Source organism: Exophiala bonariae, assembly GCF_035927105.1.
Source record: "Exophiala bonariae strain CCFEE 5792 chromosome Unknown scaffold_25, whole genome shotgun sequence".
NCBI classification, from domain to species: domain Eukaryota; kingdom Fungi; phylum Ascomycota; class Eurotiomycetes; order Chaetothyriales; family Herpotrichiellaceae; genus Exophiala; species Exophiala bonariae.
In genome coordinates, this window is record NW_027042500.1 from 538,348 (window position 1) to 562,558 (window position 24,211).

Here is a 24,211-nt window from a genome sequence, read left to right on the forward strand (position 1 = left end):
CGAATTTTGAAGGCCGATACCTAGAGATTCTAAAGGTTCCCTGAAACAGCCCTTTGGCCTTCAAATGAAGGTACTTATAGATGGGAATGGGACTAAGAATGTCTAATATGATGCGAATGACGCAGGTCCTTCTGATTTAAAGAAAGAGGAGTTGAGCGGCGGTGAAGAAAGTCCGAATCTCTAGTTCCTACTCTTTGGGGATGTAGGAGATTTTCGAATGCAGGTTCTCCATCTTACTTACATTTAGCGAGGCGATATACGTACGGAGTATTAGATTTGGACAACGGTACCCTCCAATTGCAAACCTCTCAGTAGTTGAATTGCACTGCATCAAGCTCACTCTGTATTCTAGCCAGCATGCTCTCTCGCTCCTCTGTCAGCTTGTCTTCCAAGAAGAACAATCTTCCCATCAGATATTCGGACCCTGAATATCAGAAAACACATCGAGGTTTATTTTATACGGCCCTACTTTAATCACTGCCAGATCTTCTTCCCTCGGGTGTAGACAAGAACACGTTTGATACTGCAATTGGAGAATTTCTAGATGTTTTAGGAGCTAACCAGGCCATTTTGGGCTATAGGCTCGAAGAACATGTTGACCTTTACGAATTATGGGAATATAAAGGTAAACAGAGGACGCCTAGCTATGTAATATATTAATTTAAGATTTATACACCCCATCTTAGAAATACTAGCAATGGCCTAGCGGTTAGATGTAGAAGATCGTGTCAAGGGGACTATTGGTGGAGAAAACTAGCCTAGAATTCTATTTAGGAAGAATTCGGAGGTCCTTTAAGTGGGAGAGGCTGATGTACAGGATAAGACACCAAGAGAAATGGATTTAGAATGATATATATCGGTATTGATTCCAATTGAGGTTTAGCCGACATTATTCTTACTCGTAGAAATTATATAAATATGTGCTAAACACCATCTCGATAGACTATCATACCAAGAAACTTAAGCTGAGCCAGCACCAGCCTGGTCAAACACCACACAAGTGATATTGCCCTTTACTGGAATCCTCGCAAGTGGCTCTCCAATCAAACCAGTCGCTGGGTTACGCGAGAGCAGTGCCACATTTGCACTTAGCTGATTTCCCACCGCGATCAGAGTACCAGAGGGATTGATACTGAACTGCCGTGGGTACAGACCACCGGATGGCCAAGCCTGCACAAAGACGAGTCGACCGTCCAGCTGTAGCTCAAACGTCGTGAACGTGTCCGAGGGAATTTGCGTGTTATTAGAGGCGTCGGGGTTGGGGAGTGAGAAAAGTGTACTGTTCCTGTTGCTGACAATTAAGAAGCGGTTATCAGGGGATATCAGCACTCCGGCGGGCGCGTTGATACGGTTGTGGTTGAGAAGCCAGAGGGTACTGACTTGTGCCGTTTGAGTGAAGGTCAGACCACCCCCGTTCGGCAAGTAGGTGACTGAGTAAGTTATGATGGTGCTGGTAAGCTCAGTAATCAGATAAAAGAACGTCGTTGCATCCTCGCTCGCTACGCTATAAGGGTTGTAGAATGCAGCGTGACGAGGACCGGAGCCAGAAGGAGCGTTTAATGGCGACAGTTCGGTGAGATTCAACGTTTCAAAATCGATGCCGTAAACGCGTACAAGATCCGCTCCGAGGTCGGGTACAAGGATATACTGGCCGGTCGGGTCAGTCACGGCCTCGTGAGGATGAGGCGAATCTTGACGAGCCGCGTCTGGCCCAGGTTTCGAGAGGCTATAGGTGAAAGACTCGCCAAAGTGGAATTGACCATCACCGTCGAGATCATAAGAGGTTAGTGACGAGCCAGTATAATGAGCGAGGCCAATAGCTTGCTTCCCAGCAGAGTTACCGTAGATGACACCACTCACTGGGCCAGAAATGGTGGTTTCGTTCTGCACGCGCGTGAGGCTTCCGTTGCGATTGATGGTAAAAGAGCTCAAAGAGCCATTGGGTGAGGTCAACCCTTCGTTGAGGCAGAAGAGCAGGCCTCGACTCGGGTCAACCGTGAGCCACGATGGATTTGGACCACATCCAGCGTTGGAGAAGGTGGTGTCGAGGCTTACAGTACCATTACTCTCACTTAAAGCTAGAGAGGTAATTTCTCCCGAATACGAGGAGACGAAGAGGTTAGTCGCAGATCCTGTAGTCGTCAGCGCAAGAAGGAGGGAGGAACTCAGCATTATGCTAAGCTTGTCTGTACTTGTGGGAAGTCAGGCATACGGCTGGATTGGTTTGATGGAGGATTAAGGAAGTAGGAACTCAGAACCTGTAGCTTTTGTATATTGGCAGCACTTCAACCCTGCCGAGTGACCAAGCGAATAAAAGTGTAGCTTTGAAAATCGTCATTGCGGAACCTTTCTGGAGTGGGAGACGTTACACCGCATGATGTCGAGGTGCATATTGCGGCGGGGTGATCTAACCGTACCAGGTACGGAGTCCGTGGCAAAGAAGCTTGAGTAGTGTTGACTTGGCGTGGGGAAGAGCCATTTCCCCCCACTAGTATCCTAGGAGCTTGAGCACCGTACTTGGAACGAAGACAACGTGCCGGTATCTTGGGATTGTAGTGCAACTCCACAAGCGGTTATCAAGGCAGCAAAGCTTCTAGGTGTGCCCATGTGTCATTGTCCTGGTCATATCCTGGTGCTTGATGTACTAGACTCTATGGTAGTAGATAAATCATCAGAATGAGAGCCTCTCGAGGCGGTATCTAGTCACAGAGGAGCAGGAGACTATACTATTCAGGAGATCAATTAAGTTTCAACGCGAAATATGCCATATATTCAGTCGTCCTACCATTTGTAGGGAAGAATATTCAAGAAATCAGAAACTACACGAACTGGAGTGTCTATCGAACTGGAGTGTCTATACATAACGGCGGGAGGCTAGGCAGTTATTCGCATATCTTTTTGTCATCTCCCCACTTGAGAGCTCCAGCATTTAACGCCTTGTCCGAGCTCAGTAAGGTCAATCGTACTTGACATCAAGAAGTGTGAAGCACTATAAGTACTTTTAATGGGAAAGTCGGTATTGGTGTTGGCCTCGGGAAGTGCTACGGCAACCGATGGTGTGCACCGGAAGAGGAGCTCCTTCTCTTTATTCACTTTGCTAATATTGCTTGGTAAGAAAACTCTGAGAGGAATAGTATATCAATCTCGAATATATCTTACTTATTACGACACTAATTGTTCCAGGATAGATAGTAAGTATACGTACTACTCGGAGCCTAGTCGGCAAGTATAATACTAGCATTATATTGTGGAGGATATCAGATATTGCCCTGAAGCCGACTCGAAAGACATCGAAGTAACCACGACCATTCAAAATATATAACACTTATTGTTTGCCGTTCGATCCAGCGAAGGTCTTGATGTCTTCGGCCCTTTTTTCCTCCTTAGGAGGCTAGGGTAGCTACGTATAGTTTGATCTCTTCTTAAATTGGTGGAATAATTCACAGCGTACGAAATTACTACCTATTGAGATACTACACAAACCGTGGCTGACTAGAATAAGATTATCTTGACTCTTTTAGGCAACGAGTCTTGACGGCGGCCCTTGCGAGTGCGTGATCCAAAAAATCACGATTAAATGCCGGATAACTTTGTACACAACGTGTGCCGAGTATAATCTCTAGAGAACAAATATTAGTTTACACTCAATATGTAGTCCGAAATAGATAGGTACCTACCCTGAATTAGCCTCGATACGTCAATACATATATATGATTGGCCATGGTCTCGATCGGTATAGCTAGCGTCGTTGGTAGACATCCAGAACCCGCTGAGACCATGCGTAGTAGCGCTGTGACTGGAAATTGGGTTGTTGTGGTGAGCTGCCACACCTGGCGACTGATATCTGTAATCCAATTCTAGGGTGCCATCATCATCAACAGAGCTGTGGCCTGTTGTACCCAGTCCTTGCTCTTTAAGCAGTCTTCTTTTCAAGGTACCAGGATAGTCTTTGAAGGTGACAATACCCTGTGAGCCATCGAAGTCCATGCCTATTATCCGAAAGTATCGGGCCACATCAGAAGCGTTCAACCACGGAGAGGGCAACCCTCCAGCACAGAGTATATTGACATGGCTTTCAGGAGGAGCCGCGAGCAATGGACTGCCCTGGACGTCGAAAATATTATTCAGAATTGATTTCAATCGTTCACGTGTGTTGAAATCGGGAACTTGGTTGAAGACCTGGAAGAATTGCTGCGAGTAACTATCAGCTGCATGAACAAGCCGTAAACCGCACCAGATTGCTTCTATATGCAGCCTTTGGGCAAAGGTCGCCATGATCGAGATTCTTGGGCCTTGCATTGGTAACCGTGACATGAAATTGACTTCATCAGTGCGAGATGGCATAATCTCGCCTGGAATGTTTCGAAAGAGCGACCATTGATTTTCTCCCCTCCAAAGGGATGCAGTGGGCATAGGTTCCATGGCTACTGCTATAGGATCCCGATGGCTGCTCTGATGAGATGCATAATCATTTTTCTCCATTGCGGGTGGCTTATTGGTTGCGGAAGTTGAATTTTGGTAAGCAATGATATCCTCATTGTCCCTCTGGTGGATGTCAGATTCTCGAACAATGAAAAGAAAGCGTTCAATCGATTTCTGAACTGCTTTAGTCACCGTCGGATCGTGCTGAAGCCAGTAAGACGCGACGACTTCATCAGTCAAGTTAAGAAAACACGAATTCAAATCTTCAACTGTCTTGTCAAGACTTCTAATACGTAAGTTCAAAGATGCTATGGTGTCTTCTTTGCGTTGTCTGAAGGCTCGCTGAGCACGAGAGGCCTGGTCTCGCTCCGCTATGTGAATCGTTAGAATTCCGGTTACCACACACGAACGTTACTATTCTTACCTTGGCTTCTATCTCATCTAGCTCCGAAACCTTGCGCTTGGGTTTGTGCTTCTTGTGCAGGTTTCTTGTCTCCACGCCGAAGGAACGCATCGGGCCTGACTCTTTACCCGTAGAGTCTTGAACATGGCCTAGAAATTTAGATGAAGAACAGGACAGCCCGTAGAGGAGTCAGTGACTCATTGGATTAATTCTTCACGTTCGCGTAGACCAATTGAACGCGTTAGAAATCGGTGGGCCTGGATGGATTACTGATCAGAGCCGCAATTTAGACTGCTTGGCACGAGCTTGCACTCCTGTCTTACAAGCTAGCGTCCTATTAAACGCAGCTTCAAGTCGAGTAGCCAGTTCACTCATAGAGGGAAAGATGACACTTGTTGTGGACATCTTTAGCCATCTTCCGGTATAAAGGTACGCCCTTGCTTGCGCGGCGGAATCTCGAACTTTTGTCCAGGTATACCAGCTCCGTGTTATATGACCCCTGTGCCAGTTCGTACAGCACGATTATAATGATTACTAAACCATAATCTTTGACTAGGACGAAGTGTCAAAGTATCTAGATTAGACTCCAGCCAGTTCACTGCACATGCCTGTTAAATGTAGTCATTACTGACTGTGATCTACCAATCATCACCAACGACTGACTCGCCTAAACACAGCACCCGGGACAACGACTTCGCCACGTTCTTGCTGAGGTTATCCCGAGTCCAAAACTAGTGACTGGCGTTACTAAGGCCCCGACCAATAATGTTAAGTATTCTACTTGTGGCTTGTTCACAGAAGGAGTGCCCAGCGAATTCCTTACTAACGCCCCCGATGTCAACCTACGAAGATTAGCAGATCTCAGCCAGCATTCCAATGAATCTCTAAGTCGGGTTGGTAAGTTAGTCTTTGATATCTAAATGAAGCTGTACAGAATCGGGTTTTTCACGGGAAGGCCCGGTTTTCTTACAAATGCGAAATTGAAGACAGGAGTATCTCGACTCTGACTAACGAGGCCTTGAATGAGGTTCCAAGCAAAAGTTCTCTCCTATATATATGTTCTCATATTCATTTACTTCATGGGATTGACCCATAAACGCTACACTCTCACTATCAAACCTACACGTCGAACATGAAGACCGGAAACAATACAGACTCCTTGCGAAACGAGACTGACATGGGGGTCGAGCCATCTACCAATGTCCCTCCATCTGCAAGTCCCAGAAGTCACATTCCACCCTGGAAATGGGTCAGTACATGCATTGCATTGTATCTAGGAGCACTTCTGTACGGTATGTGTTTGTCTGGTCATTCTTTAGACCCATTCGTTGACCTAACCTAGGCCTCGATACAACGATTGCGGCAGATGTCCAGGCACAAGTATATGAAGATTTGGGCCATATCGAGAACTTACAATGGGTCGGCCTTGGTTTTCCGATGGCATCAGCTGCAACCATCCTGACATTCACTCGAGCTTACGGGCTATTCAACGTGAAGACGCTTGTTCTATCAAGCGTTTTTGTATTTGAAGTAGGTAGTGCCGTGTGTGGAGCTGCACCTACTTCTAATGCCTTGATTATAGGTCGAGTGATTGCAGGTATTGGTGGAGCAGGCATGTATCTTGGGTAAGAAATCAATTCCTTGTGATTTTTTGATAGAAGACTAATGTGCTGTAGAGCTTTGACCTACATATCTATGTTCACCAAAAGGTCGGAAACGCCCTTGTACAATGCATTGATTGGCCTCAGTTGGGGAGTTGGATCCATTCTCGGACCAGTGGTTGGTGGTGCGCTTTCCGAGAGCAGTGCAACTTGGCGCTGGGTTCGTTCGAAGTCTTCCTCGAATCGAAACTTGTATTGACCTATTATAGGCATTTTATATCAACCTTCCGCTTGCGGCCATTCTCTCGCCCGTCTATTTCCTGTTGTTTCCCTCACGCGACGCCAGACCTGATCTTACATTTAGAGAGAAGGTCAATCAAATTGATTGGGTTGGAGCATTTCTGAACGCTGCAGTATTCGTACTCTTCATGATTGCCCTCAGCTTCAGTGGCTCGACATATGCTTGGAGCTCAGCGGGATCCATCGTTCTCTGGATAATGTTCGGGCTTTGTCTGGTTGCATACATCTTACAACAAGTTTTCTCAATCTCTACAACGGACGAGTATCGAATCTTTCCAGTGCATTTTCTTCAGTCGCGGATCATGGTTTTGCTATATCTTGCCACAGCAGGTGCGAGTGCAGCTCAAGCTATCACTCTCTACTATACTCCGCTTTTCTTCCAATTCACCCGAGGTGATACGGCGCTACGTGCAGCTGTTCGCCTTCTGCCTTTCATCTGCACGTATATTCTCTTTGTCATGGCAGCAGGCGGCTCACTTCCGGTCTTTGGCCGTTATCATCTCTACTACCTTGTTGGAGGTGTGCTCATCGTTATCGGAAGCTCCTTGCTATTCACGATGGAGACGAATATTTCTACCGGCAAGATATACGGATACGAAGTATTGGTGGCGGCGGGTATAGGTCTAGCATGGCAGAACGCATATTCCGTCGCTATAGCCAAAGTCTCATCTGTCAAGGAAGTGCCGAAAGCTCTCGGTTTTATCAACCTTGCGCAGATTGGTACTGTCTCAATCTCACTGGCAATCGCAGGATCGCTGTTTCAAAATCTAGGATACCATGAACTGAAGAACGCATTTGCAAAATCCGGTCATGATTTCCCGGATAACTATATCAGGTCGGCTCTCGCAGGTCGCATATCTCCAGTTTTCTCCTCCGCCGAGGAGGGTGTTGTCAATATTGCGACTGAAGCCGTGGCAGAGACCATTCGAAAGATGTTTGGACAAGCCATAGCGGCTGGAGCTCTGGTTATAGTTAGCTCCTTACTAATGAAGTTTGAGAAGGTTGATCTTGGAATTGTAGCGGCTAGAACAAGGTGGGAGAAGAGTAAGAAAGCTTCGTCCATTCCAAACCGTGAAAGTATTACTGTGGTTTAATTGGGGAGAGACATGGCAGTAGGTGGAGGATGGAAAACGAGTGTTGTTGACAATGCCACTGCCTGACCGCATTGAAAGTTATGGACGAACGTGGCAGAGTCCAGCCAGCTGAGCACAGGGTATTCCCCGTTATGTGCAGACTTGGCGAGTGGTGAGGGACGGACATAGACACGCAGTGGAAAACTGATGAGAAATCAGAGCTCAACATTATTTTTGTGCACGCCGTACTAGCTCCTATAGATCTTCATAACCCAACTTGACATTGTTGATGATCCAGATCCAATGAGAACTAATACGATACCGGTTTGTCATATCGGCACCTTCTTTAGGCTTTTAGTTCAGCAGATAACGTAAGTGGTGCTTCGGATCTTCCAGGTGAAATTCGAGAATCAGGCTTAAAAAATTGGTCAGGGCAAGAAGAAAATTTAGATTCTAGTAGTCACTGGAGAGCTAAAGACGAAGTCGTATTACCAATTGTACAGCGAATAAAACATAATAAGCGAAGAGTGAGTTGCCGTTGTAACTCCAGATAGATGAAGGGAGACAAACCTCCAAATGCAGATAGTTTGTTTGCATGGAATGTGTCGTGTTTGAAGATTGGGTGAAGCTCGCGGCCAGATTGTAGAGTGGTTGTCGTAGAGTCCAATTCCGAAAGACTGTTGTGTTGTTGCCATGGATCTTAGATTACCGTGAGCATTCAGGAGATGTAAAGGGCCACTGCAAATCGTTTACGTCCAAGAAGAACGATCGTGATGCACTGTGGACCTTTTCGTCCGCCGGAGTTGTGGGAAACTTTGAAGGTCAGAGGTGATACTGTGTTACGAGCACTGTGTCGTGGGATGGCTTAGTAGCCCTTGAAAGTTCTTGACGCTGAAAAGGAGATGGGTCAGAACGAATGAAGATGAATTTCAAGGCTGACATGTTGGGTGATGAGAGTAAAGCTCAAATCCAGCTGGTCGAGAGGCTCTTTCTTGATGCGAAGTACTCATGGTCTGAGCAGTCGAATACCCAAGGTGTCGGGCAGATGTAGATGGTAAGGCTGATGCTGCTGTCCGGCAGCACACCCGCTTAACTTTGTCAGGACTTCGTTGTTGCAGTCGATTCTCTTGAGCCCGTAGCCCGTGGAGTTGCGTAAGATCATCTGCATCTGAGCAGGCTGTGAGATAAGATGATCTTGTGTCATATGGCAGTCTCGAAGCATCTGCCAGTCTGATGGGGAATGCTGCAACAAGGATGGATCTTCTCAGCGCAAAGGAAACATCAGAGCAGAGTATTGGGCACGCTCTTGTGTGACGGTGGTGTTGTTCCACTTCGTACTTCCAACCCTTCCGACCACCAAGGCGATTGTTTCGTTGAAGAGTTCTTCATCACTGCATCTGCCAGGCACCGCATCTCTTGAGATTGTTCTCGTGCGGCGACATCATTGCACATCGTATCCATCAAGAGGCTAACTCAGGGTGCTGGAGCGGATTGTTGTGTGGTGATCCATGTCGCGCACTGTACTTCCGAGGGTTTCAAGCCGATGGTTGGACTTTGTGCTGTGACTGCGTCCTGCAGAGAGCTTATGAACAGCAACTGGGGGATGATCTGACCGTAGTGGCGACATGTAGATGGAATTTTGGACACTGCGTCCTTTGATCCTGATCTAGGATTCTCGTTTGTATCTGCTGGGAACGTTGACAAGGTCACACTCTTCACATTGAGGGAAACATGTTGTGGTTGGAGGCAAAGAGGAGAGTTGACAACTTGAGATCAAGGTGCGATGTGTGAAGTGCGTCGAGAGTAGGGCTTGTCTTTGATAAAGTGTGTGGGTAGGGGTGCATTGATGGAGATGCAGATGAAGAAGAAGGAATTGAACGCTGTGGTGACGATTGAAGGATGGATGCTGATGTTGGGGATGAAGAACTCGCTGATGAATGCAGATGTCGATGGATGCAGACTCGCTGATGAATGCAGATGTCGATGGATGCAGACTGGCTGATGGATGCAGACTGGCTGATGAAGACAGATTCGCTGGTGGAGGAAGACTCGAGCGTGTCGTGGTGCTTGACGACAGGATGTGAAATCTGGTAGAGATTAGTACCAGGAGATGCTGCGGATGATCGTTTTCCTTTCTCACCGTGAGTGGTGACAGCCAAATCTCAAGTCTTGAAAGCCCATGCTGATTGCTTGGTGACAGGGGGGTAGATGTGAGATGTGTGCTTTGGGCATCGACCTCCCATTCAAGCTGACCATACTGGAAATCGAAGAGGGGTTTACCTTGTAAGTGGTAGTACCTTGAGATGGCCTCGTCAGTTTGTGACGATGGGATGAAGAGTTGATTCCCCTGCACGTCTCGACTAGGACTTCACCCATGAGGACGTTGGGCGTCAAAGTGGAAATGAACAGGAATGGAACCTTTAGTTTTGTTGACCTCGTGCAGATATGCCAAGGTCGAATCCAGAATTGCTGCTCAATTGGAATGCACTTGGGGGGCTGAACAGGGGACCGACAAGACAGTGAAGTGGTTGATGAGCTGACCCGGGACGAAATGGGTGGGATAAATTCCCTGGACGAAAAATGTATCCTTGCAGGACAATCATGAAAACCATGCCTTCTCGATTCTCGGCATATCTCAGCTGCAGATCTTCCCAACTCTGAAATTGGTCAGACTATGACATAGTTCCCACTCCCCAAGGAATGGAAGCTGGGGCAGGTCATGGGAAATGAACTTAGCATAACGTGAACACCACGAAGATCGTAAAAGCACAACATCTTGGGAGGAGCTAAATCGATGGTAAAGGCTTCAAATATCAAGGAACCATTTGACGAGATCTATGTAGGCTATTGATGGAAACTATTGTAGAAATTGCCGACAACCAAACACCTCGCACCATCAAAAACTGAAACAACGACAAAGACAAACCCATAGTATCAAAATGAACATTTCATCAAGGAAAGGAAACAACGATTGTACCCTAGACCACTCCACAACAATTCAACTCAAGAGAGAAACATGGTCGTTGGTGAAAACCAACGAACATGATGTCTCGAGCTCAAGCTTGTGAAACCCACCAATTCCGGAGCACATTGTTTAAATCATCAACAAGACCACCATTCTGAACATGAGAACGGTATTCTTCATCATTTCCAACAACAAGACCACAAAAGCAAAGAGCATGGTCGATATCACACTTGTGCAGCTGATTGAACTCATGAAGGAGGCGAGCATGGATAAGGTACAGCTGGCAGATTTCATGTCCCAGTCAAGTGCCTGCAGCATTGATTACTTAGAAGCAGCAAGGCACTGCCCCCTCTACAGTAGGAATTCAATTCTCTCCTTCCTGCCGTAACGATGAATGGTAGCTGTCATTTCCATAGTAATGAAGACTCCAGTAATATGTCCTTCTCCGCCCCTAGACTTCTTCGTGTTTCCTCTTACCAAGGCCTTGCTGCCCCCGTGATGAGCCCCTGATGGGAATCAATCCCTGAAGAGCCCTTGATCGCAATTCTTGCATCGATCAATCCCTGTTGATTGAGCTCCTGGTCCTTGTGATCAGTTTTCCCCGATTTTACGTCGCCGCGAGAGCATTGTGCCTGTTCTTTCAGGACAAGATTTGCGTTGAGATCACACCTTCGCGTGGTGCAAGTTGTTACGTGTCAAAGCCTTGATGTAACCAAGATGATCTTCAAAGCTGGTGGAACTTAAAATCCAGAAATGCATTTGACTACCATTGTCCAGGCATTCAGGCATATCCTTCATCATGATTTGCTTTGAACTACCCACACGGTCAGGTATGAATCATGGTCCCGACCTCATCTTCGCCTTGAAGCATCTGAGCCTCCCATTGCCTTGAAGTATTTGAAACCCATTTTTCAAAGAGCCACTTTTTCCTAGCCATGTTGAACTTCATCGGCAACGTCAAGAATTTATTTTGGGTTTGAATCGGCCGACTATGAGAATGTTAGGCCTTCTGATCTCCCCGGGATACCAATATCAAGCAGGGAAATCCTCTTCTCAGGCGAAACCTTGCCTCAGAAGCCGCGAGAAAAGCACCCGATGGACATTGACGACCTGTTCGACGTGCTCTTCAGCTGCGTTCAATCCTTCCATATGGACGATTCGAGACAGTCGAAAATAAGTAGTTTGTGCAAAACAGGGTGAAAGTGTTTGGCCAGGGGGTTCGGCGTTCCAGAACATGAGCTGCATCAAAATCTGGATTATGCCTGAGTCCGTCGACCAGAGAACCTTTCAGGTAGCCACGTGGAATCATTCAAAGTATCAGGCTGGGTTCAACATTCTCCTTCATAATGCTAGCGAGTCTTGAAGGTCAGATTGACACCATCACGGTGGAACAATTTTGTGAGGGATATGTACCACCTGAAGCCCGTCGACTTGTCATTCTGAACCCCCTTCTCTTCTTGAGCCTGCACTTGTCTTAATGAAGTAATCAAGCAGGATTCTCTAGCAGTTTGTGGTATGCGTTCCCCCTTTCCATCCATGAGTCAAATTCCGAACAACCACAAGAAGTCAAGAAGTCCATTCGGAAGAAGGGGGGGACTTTTTCTGCTCCTCCATGAATGCTTTTGAGAACATCAGGCTTTTTGTCGCCGTTTCACAGTCAAGTCGTCCCAAAGCTTCCGACTGTGCAACATCTTTCCTGAACCAGGCTTCTGCTTTGCCCAGGTGGCAATGAGAGTTTGTTACGATGTGCTGAGGCTTTTCGGCACTGCAAATTGTTAAATTAGTGGGATTGGACAGGAGTGAACGGCATAGCCTGTGAAGTACCTTGGTAGCTCCAACATTCGATGTTGGAGCAACATCAGAAGACAATGTGGTAATTCACCACCGGGACAAGATTTGGTTGATCAAGCAGGACGGTAAATGATCGTTCGTTCGGCATGGTAATATGCAACGGAGCAGACGGGTAGCCTGACAGATGCAGTACATAAGACTGGTCGATGTGTTGAAGCTGGTCAGATGATGGGCGTTAAGCAATGAAATTCCCCGTAGCGCTGAAGGCTATGGGGGTTGGAAATAAGCAGGCTTTTTGAGGCTCAAATGTGGTTAAATTATGGCTTGCAGGCTCCTTAATGTGGTTGCTGGCTTGGGTGTAGTTCACGGCGTTAGCCGCCCGAGGGGCCTAAAAGTTTAGGGATGTTTTAGGTACCTGAAGGCTTCTGAAGCAGAAAATCCGGACCCCGGAACATTTTCCCGCCCCCAACCCAACATGTCTGCGCCTCTCCACCAGCCGTTGAACTTTGCCATCCACTCAATTTCCCAATGCCCTTCAAGTTTCATCGAATTCCCTTGCCCAAATTTAGCTTGAATATTGTCCTTACCACGATCAAATATGAGGACCAACGCGGCGAAGTCGAAGTGGCCTTCACTGATGGCTGTGATACCTCGAATCTTGTACAGCCGATTAACCAGTCTCAGCTCAAATCAATCCAACCCAACAACGAGGCCACGAAAGCCTGTGATGCACTACCCCTGTTGGGCCAGCCTTATATGACCAAAGAAATCATCAGAAATCATCAATGCAGGCATCGGGGCTTATTCGGTACATCTCCACGAGCGTAATGGCCAACAAATTGGCCGCCTTCTCGCCTGCAAAAGCTTTCCATCCGACCCGAGCAACAAGAAGGTATGCTTATACCCAGAGTCTGATCATGCTCGTGCCCTGGAAATGGCCAGTTTCACTTTCGAGCCATGGTTTCTGTCCCAGGCTGCATTCAACTATCCTTCCTAGAAGACCGTTTCAGCCCCAAGCCTGCGTTCAACTCCTCTCAGTCAGAAAGAACAAAAAGCCAAACAAACAACATGGCCACGACAATTGAGCGGCTCGACAAGGCGAACCCGCTTCTTGGGATAGATCTTGCCTCTCGTTCGCACTGAGACTTGTTGAAATTGGGGATTGTGCGCAGACGCAAGGGATGACAAGAACCAGTGTTGGTCATCCATATCAAACATCCATATCATCATTGGCTCCATCTATCACATCATATCAACTACAGAACTTGACCGAGTTGAACCACTTCGCCAATTGGAGATGGAGGGTGTTTCTGTGGAGCCTCAAGTTGTGGTTCTCGAAAAGGCACCCCCAATTTCGATCCACAATGCCTTTGTCGGTGAGTTCCGTTCATGCAAGGCTCGACTCCTGAGTTCAAAGGACAACTCCTCTGTGGCACCAACACTTTATTTCAACGACAGGTTCAAAGCACGATACCTCTTGGATACAAGTCACAACTCGAACAAGAGGATGCTTGGCTCTGGTATGGATGAGATGTTTCCACCGCAGCCAGTATTTCTTGGAAGTGTGTGGCAAGCGAAATTACGTGCACTTTTCTATGAGCAAGTTCGAGTCACATAGTTGAATTATTTAATCTCGTCTTGAGTGTAGGACTTGTTTGCCATGGCTTGTATTCCACACCATCGGCCGGCGTGAGATCCGAGTAAATCTAGTAAATAATGAAAAGCTTGTGCGAAAACTCACCCTCCTCTTACCTTCAGTTACCCACTACTCACCCGTCCCCAAGTCGCCCTCCATGCCTACCTACACCCCCGTCTCCTTGCTACCGATGTATGAACTAAATCTGGTCGTGGTGCCGAGGTCCCGATTCGGGGTCCTCTAGAATCGGATCCTGCGACGGTGGCACCCTTGCCTGACCGACCGTTGAGGCGCCTCCTCACTGATAACAATCCCCTCACAGTTTTCGCCCTCATGTGCTTCCAAAGTACAAGAGGGCCGCCTCCTCACACAATTCTCTCTCGCCCTCGGCACCTGCAACCTGCCCTGTTATCCTATCAGCGCGGTCGTGCCTACTTCCTTCCTTCACCACTGTTCGCATCTCAATTACTCCTACTTCTCCCCTTCCGCCGACGCTGCGGCCACCGACCGCCACCATGGGTGCACGGAAGATCACGACAGAGGACTTATGGGCGCAAGCTGAGGCTAATTGGTGTAAAAGAGGAGCATATACAGAGATTGACCAAGCCCATGGCGAGTAGAAATATATTTCTAATACGAAGAAGAATCACGATCGAACTCTGCAACGCTACGTTCAGTAAGACCATTTTCTTTTCAGCCAGCCTCTTTGATCGATGACACTCAAGCCTAACGTCGTATCGTAGCTGGTAGTAGAGATTGGTGGGAGAAGATTATGAGCGAAAAGGGCTCCCTCCCCCCGACGAAGACGCCGTTGGGGTCAGCATTTCGGCGAAGGATTTCCTCCCCTGGACCTATTTCCCGTGAAAGGCTTTTATGGTTCCACGTTACTACGAGCAAATCTCGGATCGATAAGCAGAAGCCGACCACGGATTCCATTTATACCATTATAGAGTGGTTCTTCGCGGGCTTCACCCGGGTCACAGGCACTCATACTAACGCCGAGGAAAGGACCGAAGTGTACTAGGTAGGTTCCGGGCCCTTTCTAGCACACTCTCCTCTAGTTCTTGACATAATTGACTCATGCTACGTTAGTGGATCCAACGAAGCTTGGTCCTCGAAGGCGTCGTCATCAACAAATACCGGGCGAAACACAATTTCATGGTCGGCGACCTGACCCGTGTCCGGCTCGCGCTATGGACTTGCGACGACTTGATTTTCACCCACGAGCTATATCGAATCCAAACCACGTTCCTTATCCACGTTTACTGCTGGATCGGGGCCCGCTCTTTGTCCCTGTTGAGGTCGAGCGATTCAATCGCCCATTGCACCGTGATAGCTTATCTGAGCTCAGTTACAAAGCAGTTGCAGCAGGACTTTGACCCGCCCAGCCTGAGGCACCACTATCGTCTTCGAAGAGCCATAATCAGCCGCCTTGAAACAGCAGACCTGTCCCTGCATCGGTTTGAAGGTCGATCAATACCACCTATGCTATTCTTTCTCATCGATGGGAAGATGAGGAGGTTACATTGCAAGAGTTTGAGCGTGATGCGAACCAGCACAAACTCGGGTGGTCCAAGAGCCGACAGCTCTGCGAATATGCCAGGAAGAAGGCCATAGATTCGTCTGGCTGACACTTGCCTAAATTGACAAGAGTAGTAGTGTTGAGCTGAGTGAGGCCAACGACGGTCTGCCCTTGATCTTCATGACCTGACGATCTCTGTAGGTATGTTCAATTGGGATCAACAAGCTGATTGTTGCTATGTCTATCTGAGTGATTTGCCAGCCCGAGGCGAATTGGACAAGTCAGTTTCGACAGAGTTGTTCATGCGTAGCAAGTTGTTCACTCGTGGATGGGCGCTACAGGAGATGGTTGCGCCCAGAAACCTGACCTTCGTCTACGAAGGCTGGAAAGAAGATATTGACACTCATGCGTCTTTGAATCGTGAGATCAGTGATGTCACCCGAATCCCAGAGCAACCACTGATCTAGGGTTGGTCACTGCAGGACTGTTTCGGAGGGATGCAATAAACTGTGGCGCAGGTCATGTCGTGGGCTTCGACTCGTGAGACTAAGAGAGCTGAGGACATGGCAAATTCCCTGATGGGCATATTGCGCATCAACATACCCTAGCTTTACGGCGAGGCAGCGAACGCTTTTATTTAACTTTAGCTTGAAATTATGGGTAAGTACGATGACAACAGTTTGTTTGCATGGACCATGCCACAAAGCAACCTGGAAGCTAGCAGTGTTCGTGCGATCAACCGTTTACTTGGTATCTCTGATTCATATTGGTGGGTTAGTCTACTCGCGCCCACTATTTAATGTTTTCAGAATTGCACAGGTTATTTTCCCCACCTCGAGAAGTTCGGAGAGGTTCCATTATTCACCATGACGAGCAGGGGAATCTAGGTGGACGGAAAGCTGCTTAGATATGAGAAAAGCATGTACGGTCGCAAACGGTGGTTACTTCCGCTGAACTGTGGTCAGGATGGTTTGTTCTCTTACAGACTTGCCTTCGTATTGGTCCGCGATGGGCAATTCGCTATGAGGGTCGTCAAAACCCAAGGCATTGGGTCGGACCTTGTTGATTGCGATTTTGAGGTCGGGAAGCGCGCCAGAAAGGGCTATGAGCATGTCAAGATACTTATGCCGCAAGTTTGAACAGGCGATTTTGATACTGATCTGTCATGGCGAGCTCGAACACTGACAACGAGTTGTAGCTGCGCCCAGAGGAGCTGCGCCTAACTTTGCCACTATGCGGCTAGTGGAGAGCGCGAGGTTGTAGCTGATTCGCCGCTCCTGCTTCGAAGAGACTTCGAGTGCACAAATCCACGCCCGCATTTGACAGCAAATGTCATTGCAAGGCAGGTTCTTGTGGCCTTTTGCCAGTGTTACGTTCAAGGCGAATTGGAAAGTACTAACACACGGGGCATACTGGCATCTTTCTTTGCCTCTGACTGCTCTGAGGCTGTTGGCTGTCGATCGAAAAGCTGGTCCTTGGTCTGGTATCGGCCTCTCGACTTGAGTGTGAACTGCGCCGCACTGGCATCCTTGCTCCAGGATGATTTCTAACCTCGTCGCGCGTATTAACTCCAAAGTTGCCATTTTCAGTAAGCCTTGCTAGAACATGCTCCAGCAGGCTATCGATGGACTCCGATGTAGTATCTGGATCCTCTCTCAGAGTAATTTGGCCTTGTTGGAGCTGGGTCATCTCTTGGAACAATTTCACGAATCGTAGACCTGGGAATTTGCACTCTCTAAAGCGCTCGGTCTTGTTGTTGGCCGGAGTCCACTTATCAAATCTTCCTTCTAGAGACTGCATGTATAAATTTGTAAGCTTCATGAGTGCGCAGCTTTTTAGTAAGTAGACTGGACCCTAGGTAGAGGTATGGTGCCAAGGCTTCCCGGACGAGCTTGATCTCCCCTTCTAGGCTTCCCAAGTCCGTTCGTGATTGCGGTGCACGGTTCGTCGACCCATCACCCATCTGATAGTTAAGGTGGCAAGCTCTACACAAGCCTGACGAGAGCTGCGTGCATGCTCTCTTGCACAGATAGAGCACGCCGGGCAAGATTTGATTACCGCATATTCCGCAGGAAAGGCCACGAGAGCGTAGTTCAATGCCACAAACAATGGCACGCTCGACGGCTTCATTGTCATCCATTTCCAGTAGAGCTATAGTCAATATGACGAGGCTGGAGAGGTGGTCATACTCTTCTTGCTCAGATTGCGGGAAGGTTTCACTGAGCATACGATCAACCATTGCTCAGGCAGTTCTCTTCAGGGTCGACATTCGTTCGGCCTGCTCCGTAGAGGTTCACTTGTCCAACCCTAGGCCACTGCCAGTCCACAGAGAGGAGAGGCTGCGTCTGGCATGATCGAGCGACGTCAAGCCGGTACCATCACGGATCACCGGACTCGCACCAGCTGAGACCAGCTAGGTGATAGATAGCTCTAGCCTTATATTGGAATATAATTACTCTTGATTCGATCCCGTATATAGATAAAGTTAGGAATAAGTTCCGTAGAAGCTATGTTCCTTTCGAAGATAATTAAATTACGCCTTGAGGTATCATAGTTACTACTTAAATAATTCGCTAGTCTGCGCGTCGACAACTTCGAGACAGTGAGAAAGGTCCTTGCCTAAGGATAAATAATTCATCCTTTCAACGAGTCTTAAGAATTGCTAATAACTAGTTACCTTTTCCTCCGAACAAAATCTTAATGACCTATATTTTGCGCGTAATTAGAGGGTTTATGCTACCATAACTGCCTGCATAACCATTAGCTCTAGTGGCTCGCAGCGGCTTCACAACTACAGCAGAATCTGTGGCGCCAATAGAGGAGTATTCGAGTGGCTGCATGAACATAGCCGTTTTAGCGAGGTCGATGCCTAGAATATACGGGAAGCTGATAGAAATGGTCGCTAAATGTAGAAAACAATAAAATACCGCAACCGGGCTACAGTGCTATCCAAACGAGGTAGCGAACGCCACTAATGCCACCTCCGAAGTCCGTGCACAGCCGACATTATATGCCCGAGCTTAAAGCTATCGAACCTTCCCACACTCGGACTCTTTCATGGTCAATCGGCTCGTCAGCTTCAATAATGGCGGTGCGAGTACAGGGAAGAGCAATTATGGGGCCGATCGAGAACCGACCTAAAGTCTCAATAATTAATGCGCCCACGCGAAATCTAGGAATGCAAGGTTACTAGATGTCTTGCGCTGCTCCAACATTTTGACGTTTAATCCGCCTATGCCCCTAGTCAAACATTCCGATCTATATACTTCATCTCTCAATGACTTCCTCCACAAGAACCCGCCTACAGGCATTCCGTGAAGCCATTATTCTTTTGAGCTCAACATCGTTTTTGATTGACGAGGATTTGGCTCCCTCTCCACCATCCAAACAGACCTAGACAATTGAGTCGTTTTCTACGTATTAGTAGAGCGAGTTTTAGTGCGTGTCGATATAGTCCACGATCATCTTATGTTATTACCTAACATCGCCTGAACGCTGGAAAAATCATTGATATAAATCGAGCCCACTAGCCAAGATCCTCCACTTAGTCCCGAGAAGTAAATAGTAGATCGCAAAAGTCCACCAGGTTGACCCGGTCCGGCTGAGTTCTCTGTTCGGGAGTCAAAGGTAGCCACCGCGCCAGCGCCGTTGAGCATTGCCCTGTGGCCACCATCGGAAGCTGCAATGGCTATACTTGGCACATTGTATACGTTGTCAACGATTTTGTTGATATGTGTTTGCGTATCAAAGTTGCTGATGTTGAGTCTGCCGAGTAGGTACTCATGGTGCTTATAGTGTGGTTGCGGCGCTTTTGAAGCCACAAATTTTCGCTGGATGACAGTTCCCTCGCGTTTTGAACAACGGGTCTGTTCGAAGGACAGCTACTCTCCTCTGGCGTGTAGCCATTTGGCGCATCTGGGAATGCTCTTCGAGTCGCGGTATTGAGGACTTCAATATCCGATGACTTCTCGCCGGGCAGCAAGTTGGAGGCTAAGACAACTGTAAGTAGTAATCATACATTTTCGTGGCCAAAGACCCAATTTGCAACTATTTACCCTGACACAAAACAACTATTATGAACCAAGTAACTGAATTTAATGCGGGAAGCTGCATCTTTATATCGTTACTTCCTATATAATAGTGGAATTGTAAATATGTGGAGATAGTGACTGCTCCTGTTTTGTCCAGGAAATAAGTCACGGATGTGTTGAATCATCAGCGGTAAGGACCATAATTGTTATACCCGGTAGGTAAGTAGTAAAGCTCTCTTAAGAATTTAGACCATGGAAACTGCAGTACAGAACAGCCGCTCTTATCCCAGTCTTCCGCATAATCGTATTTACGTCAGCACACATACAAGGCTATTTTCTCTACTAAGAGTCAAATGCAAAGTTGCCTCTTGGAGGCATGAGCATTTTGGGCCAGGGCATTTCCTGCTGCAGCTGATAAATGACGGGTAAGCACTCTTCTTGAGCAATAGCGGGGGTGGTGCCATTCATCGGCACAAGACACCTCTAAATTTGCTTTAGTAGGCCTAAACCAACATTCTTCACTTGATAGTCGGAATTGGTGAAGTAATAATTGAGCTAAGCACCGACCTCACCATTTCTTGAAACCCTACCGCTACACTAACAAACAAAAGTTCGTAGACTTCGGGGACTGGGGATAAGAATTGAGTTAACAACCCCGCAAGACCCTCGTAAGCGAGCTGTTTTCACGATACATAGAGACACAGAAACAGGCACGACCCCAGATCTTGTGGATATTTGCGACATTGGCATTATTACGCAGGCTATTATACGAGTTTTTAGCTTTTAATGAAAGTTGAAAGCAAGTTCCCCGCTCAGCACCGGCATATTTGCTGAGCCTGACTCGTTCCCGCTTCTCTGTAACATAGGTCTTGTCTTGGCCCAAAACCAGACAAATAACCAGAAGCTAAGCAATCGGATTTGACCTGCAGCTGAAAGCATTGACTCTGTCAACAAATTATCTAACAGTCCATCGAATGAAAGCTCAGGCATTGAATTTCGACTCATCGAGGTAGCGATTTGCCTTATCATCGGCTAAATAAGCTCTGAAACGAAAGCAACTGAGAGCTCTTGCAGCAAATAGGAAGATGTGCTCATGCCGGTTAAGAGGTGATCCGCACATCTCCAATTCCAATAAGCTAGTTATCAGCGTGACGGTTAGTTCCGAATTTAATTTTAGAGCAAAGTTCGTGTCTGCATGCCTCACCAACTGGCAAGGTGATGGAAAGAGAGCTATATTAGCGAGGATTCTACGCGACCTCTAGATTCACGGAACCTCTTGCTACTCTCTGAGAAATATAGCTCTGAGATTCCTTCACATTACACATGGCTTTAGCAATCCAGCAAAACAAGGCTAGAACCCCGGAGCGAAGGGAATTTCTACGGGGGCTGGTAGACATGGGAAGGTTGGAAGCTCCCTAAAGGACCTTGTTTGCTCCTGATCCTTCGAAACTACGCGTTTGCCTTGATAATTTCCTTCGCTGTTGATGTCTCTGATGAGTTACTCTAGTAATGGTGTCCGCTTCTCCGTTTCTGACCTCTCTCCACCTACCTCTCGCATCCTCCCGACCGTCCACGTCCATCGTATAGGGATATCCCTTTATGATTCCCAGTTTGACGCTAAAACTGGCTCTCGGATCCCAATCCCTCCGGCCATTATCCGCGCCGTTGTGGCTTCCTTACTCCGTTTTCAAGTCGTCTGTGCTGATCTAGGGGTATCCGAAAACCAGATCCGCATCATCGCGACCGAGGCAACGCGCGAGGCTATTAACTCGAGAGAGTTCGTTACGACGATCGAAAAAGAAACAGGTCTAATTGTGGAGCTGCTACCAAAAGAAGAGGAAGGCAAAGTTGGTGCTTTAGGTATTGCTAGTAGCTTCTCACATGTCGGCGGCCTTGTGATGGATCTCGGTGGGGGAAGTACTCAAATCACTTGGATGATCGCAAGTGAAGGAAACGTTGAGACGAGCCCTCAAGGAGCTTTTAGTTTTCCATATGGGGCTGCTGTGATGACTAGGTTATTAGACGAGATCAAAGCTGGTAAGTCGAAGGATGATGCCAACAAAGCTAAGGCAAAGTTACGTGAGGAAATGAAGTCGAATTTCCGCAATGCGTATACCAAGCTTGAGATTCCACAGAAGCTCGTCGACGCGGCGAAAGCCGAAGGTGGCTTCCATCTCTATCTCTCAGGAGGAGGTTTCCGAGGCTGGGGTTATCTCCTTCTGTACCAAAGTCAGGTGCACGGCCATCACTACCCAATCTCTATTATCAACGGATTTTTAGCCGGCAAAGAGCATTTCGAAGATACGGAAGGACTAAAGGAAATTGCAAAGACTGCGCATAAAATATTCCGAGTCTCAGACCGTCGGCGCTCGCAAGTACCTGCAGTTGCCTTTCTGGTCAACGTCCTGGCCGAAGCTCTGCCACACGGCATCAAGGAAGCTCGTTTCTGTCAGGGCGGTGTTCGAGAAGGCGTACTATTTCAAGAGCTGCCACACAACATCCGCAAGGAGGACCCGCTCGAGGTCGCTACAGCTCCATTCGCAAAACCCTCTGCTCGTGCGATGGGAAATCTCTTCCTTGCATCGATTCCTCCAACCTCAGAGGGCGACACTAGGTCGTTTCCGAGTTCTATATCCTTTGGTGTAGTCCGCTCGTTAGCGAACGTGTTCTTCGAGCACTCAGACCTTGCTAAAGAGTCCTCCTCAGGAGCAGCGCTCTATAGTACGACAACGGGTATACTGGCTGCTGCGCATGGTGTTTCTCACATGGATCGCGCTCTCCTGGCGCTAATGTTCGAAGAGCGTTTCGAAGGTGAACTACCACCTCGCGAAGCAGACTACAAAGCCTCTCTCAGAAGCCTCCTGACCTTCGAGCAAGTCTGGTGGACTCGATATCTCGGGAAAATTGCAATGATGATGGGCAGAATGTATCCCGCGGGGGTAATTGAAGAAACTAAGCCGCGGGTACGAGTCTCGGCGCGGTGGGCTGCCGGTCTGGGGAAACATGGGAACAAGGATGGGCTGGAGGTGAAGTTCTCTATCGCAAAACGACCAAACGACCCGTATATGTTGAAACAGAATATGGTTGACTTACTCCGAGTCGTTGAAAGGGTGGGGAGGCGGAAGAATTGGATCGGGGGAAAAGAAGGATGGGGTATGACCGTTAAGGTCGTGGTAGAAGAGGAAGACGAGGAAGACGAGGAAGACTGGCAGATTGACGGTTGAATCGCGGGCTTGCTAGAGACCAAGCCGAAATGGCTGGGCAAAGAAAGTGAGCGTCAACGGACGTCCAGATGTCATCCAAAATATTTCAAACAGTGTATAATTCACGAACGCGACTATCTCGTCCCTGTTGTGTTATATAACTGTGATTGGCGGATTTTAGATGGCAATGCCGCCGTCACCGATTCTGAGTATATAAGCCTGCCAACTTGAGCTTGTATTCAAGTTATTTCGACACTTCCTCATTTGCCTCCTTTTTTCTGCGCTCTCCTCTGCGTGTCAACCAATATCAAGCTTAGCATGGTCATACCAATGATAGCCACACTCGCGATAGCAACGCTAACTAGTGCCCAATGGAAGAGTGTCAGCGTCTGCTTCCGCATAAGAATCAGGATAACGGCCACGACAGCAAATGTCTCAGCGGTCACAACTCCGGCAATGGCTCGAGCATCGACTTCAACGGGGACCTTTCTACGAGTTGTGTTAATAAGCGCGCCAGCCATGATCAATATCATATACGAGAGTCCGATCAAACCAGTGTAGCACCAGAATAACGTGTTTTCGAATGTCTCTTGGGACCTGAGTGGCTGACCCAGGAGGGATATTAACAAGTTGAAGTTTTTCAACCCAGGTGATGTTGTCCGCCTATTCTTGGATGTGCGAGAAGGCTGATTCGGGATCATCGAGCTCATACAACAATGAACTCCCGAATCAGCCTCGATTTCTTGGTGTCCGAAAATTAAAGGCGTTATTTCCGCGGCACTCTGAGGATTATTTTGTCTCGACTTGAGCAACCAATCACTGATTTTGCTTTTCGCGCCACTGAGACTGTTGTACAATCCTCTAAAGGCCTTCGACTGTGTCTCAAGCACAGGGAAGTACGACTCATTGGGGTCGACATAGATGACATAACATTCCTCCGAGTTAAGATCCACGTCCACGTCGTCATATTCATTCCAATACCTCTCCGGTGGTCGAGATTGTTCATAGACTGGAATCCTCCCTGACGTCTTCCGTCGACCACCGCCCGAGCCAAATTTAGACTTCAAGAATAATTTTGGGTTGATATTTGGTTCAACCTCGTCAGATATTGCTATAGAGGTCTACGCGTGCCCAAGAAGACATTTGCCTTCACCATTTATAGATTATACCTAAGTCGGTCGTCCCGATCGCCAATCAATACAATTATCTATAATAACGAGGATTATCAGTTGTTATGTAGCGAGGAATGAGGAAGTTGTTGAAG

The 24,211-nt window shown here is 47.6% G+C and overlaps 4 protein-coding genes across 4 annotated transcripts; 2 read left to right on the forward strand and 2 right to left on the reverse strand.

Moving 5' to 3' along the window:
* Nucleotides 1-960: 960 nt before the first annotated feature.
* Nucleotides 961-2,172, reverse strand: LTR84_006699 (uncharacterized protein; the record flags this gene model as incomplete). Its single annotated transcript, XM_064850259.1, has 1 exon — nucleotides 961-2,172. The coding sequence occupies one exon, from the start codon at nucleotides 2,170-2,172 to the stop codon at nucleotides 961-963; it is 1,212 nt and encodes a 403-aa protein (XP_064703146.1).
* A 1,331-nt stretch (nucleotides 2,173-3,503) lies between these two features.
* On the reverse strand, nucleotides 3,504-5,200 carry LTR84_006700 (uncharacterized protein; the record flags this gene model as incomplete). Its single annotated transcript, XM_064850260.1, has 4 exons — nucleotides 3,504-3,619; nucleotides 3,678-4,788; nucleotides 4,847-4,974; nucleotides 5,149-5,200. The coding sequence occupies 4 exons, from the start codon at nucleotides 5,198-5,200 to the stop codon at nucleotides 3,504-3,506; spliced, it is 1,407 nt and encodes a 468-aa protein (XP_064703147.1).
* Nucleotides 5,201-5,957: 757 nt separating this feature from the next.
* On the forward strand, nucleotides 5,958-7,820 carry LTR84_006701 (uncharacterized protein; the record flags this gene model as incomplete). The annotated part of the gene is made up of 5 exons (XM_064850261.1): nucleotides 5,958-6,117; nucleotides 6,168-6,359; nucleotides 6,408-6,450; nucleotides 6,502-6,646; nucleotides 6,696-7,820. 5 exons carry the CDS (start codon nucleotides 5,958-5,960, stop codon nucleotides 7,818-7,820), a joined length of 1,665 nt encoding a protein of 554 aa, XP_064703148.1.
* A 13,319-nt stretch (nucleotides 7,821-21,139) lies between these two features.
* LTR84_006702 (uncharacterized protein) lies at nucleotides 21,140-22,968 on the forward strand (the record flags this gene model as incomplete). Its single annotated transcript, XM_064850262.1, has 2 exons — nucleotides 21,140-21,147; nucleotides 21,252-22,968. 2 exons carry the CDS (start codon nucleotides 21,140-21,142, stop codon nucleotides 22,966-22,968), a joined length of 1,725 nt encoding a protein of 574 aa, XP_064703149.1.
* Between the last annotated feature and the right edge of the window lie 1,243 nt (nucleotides 22,969-24,211).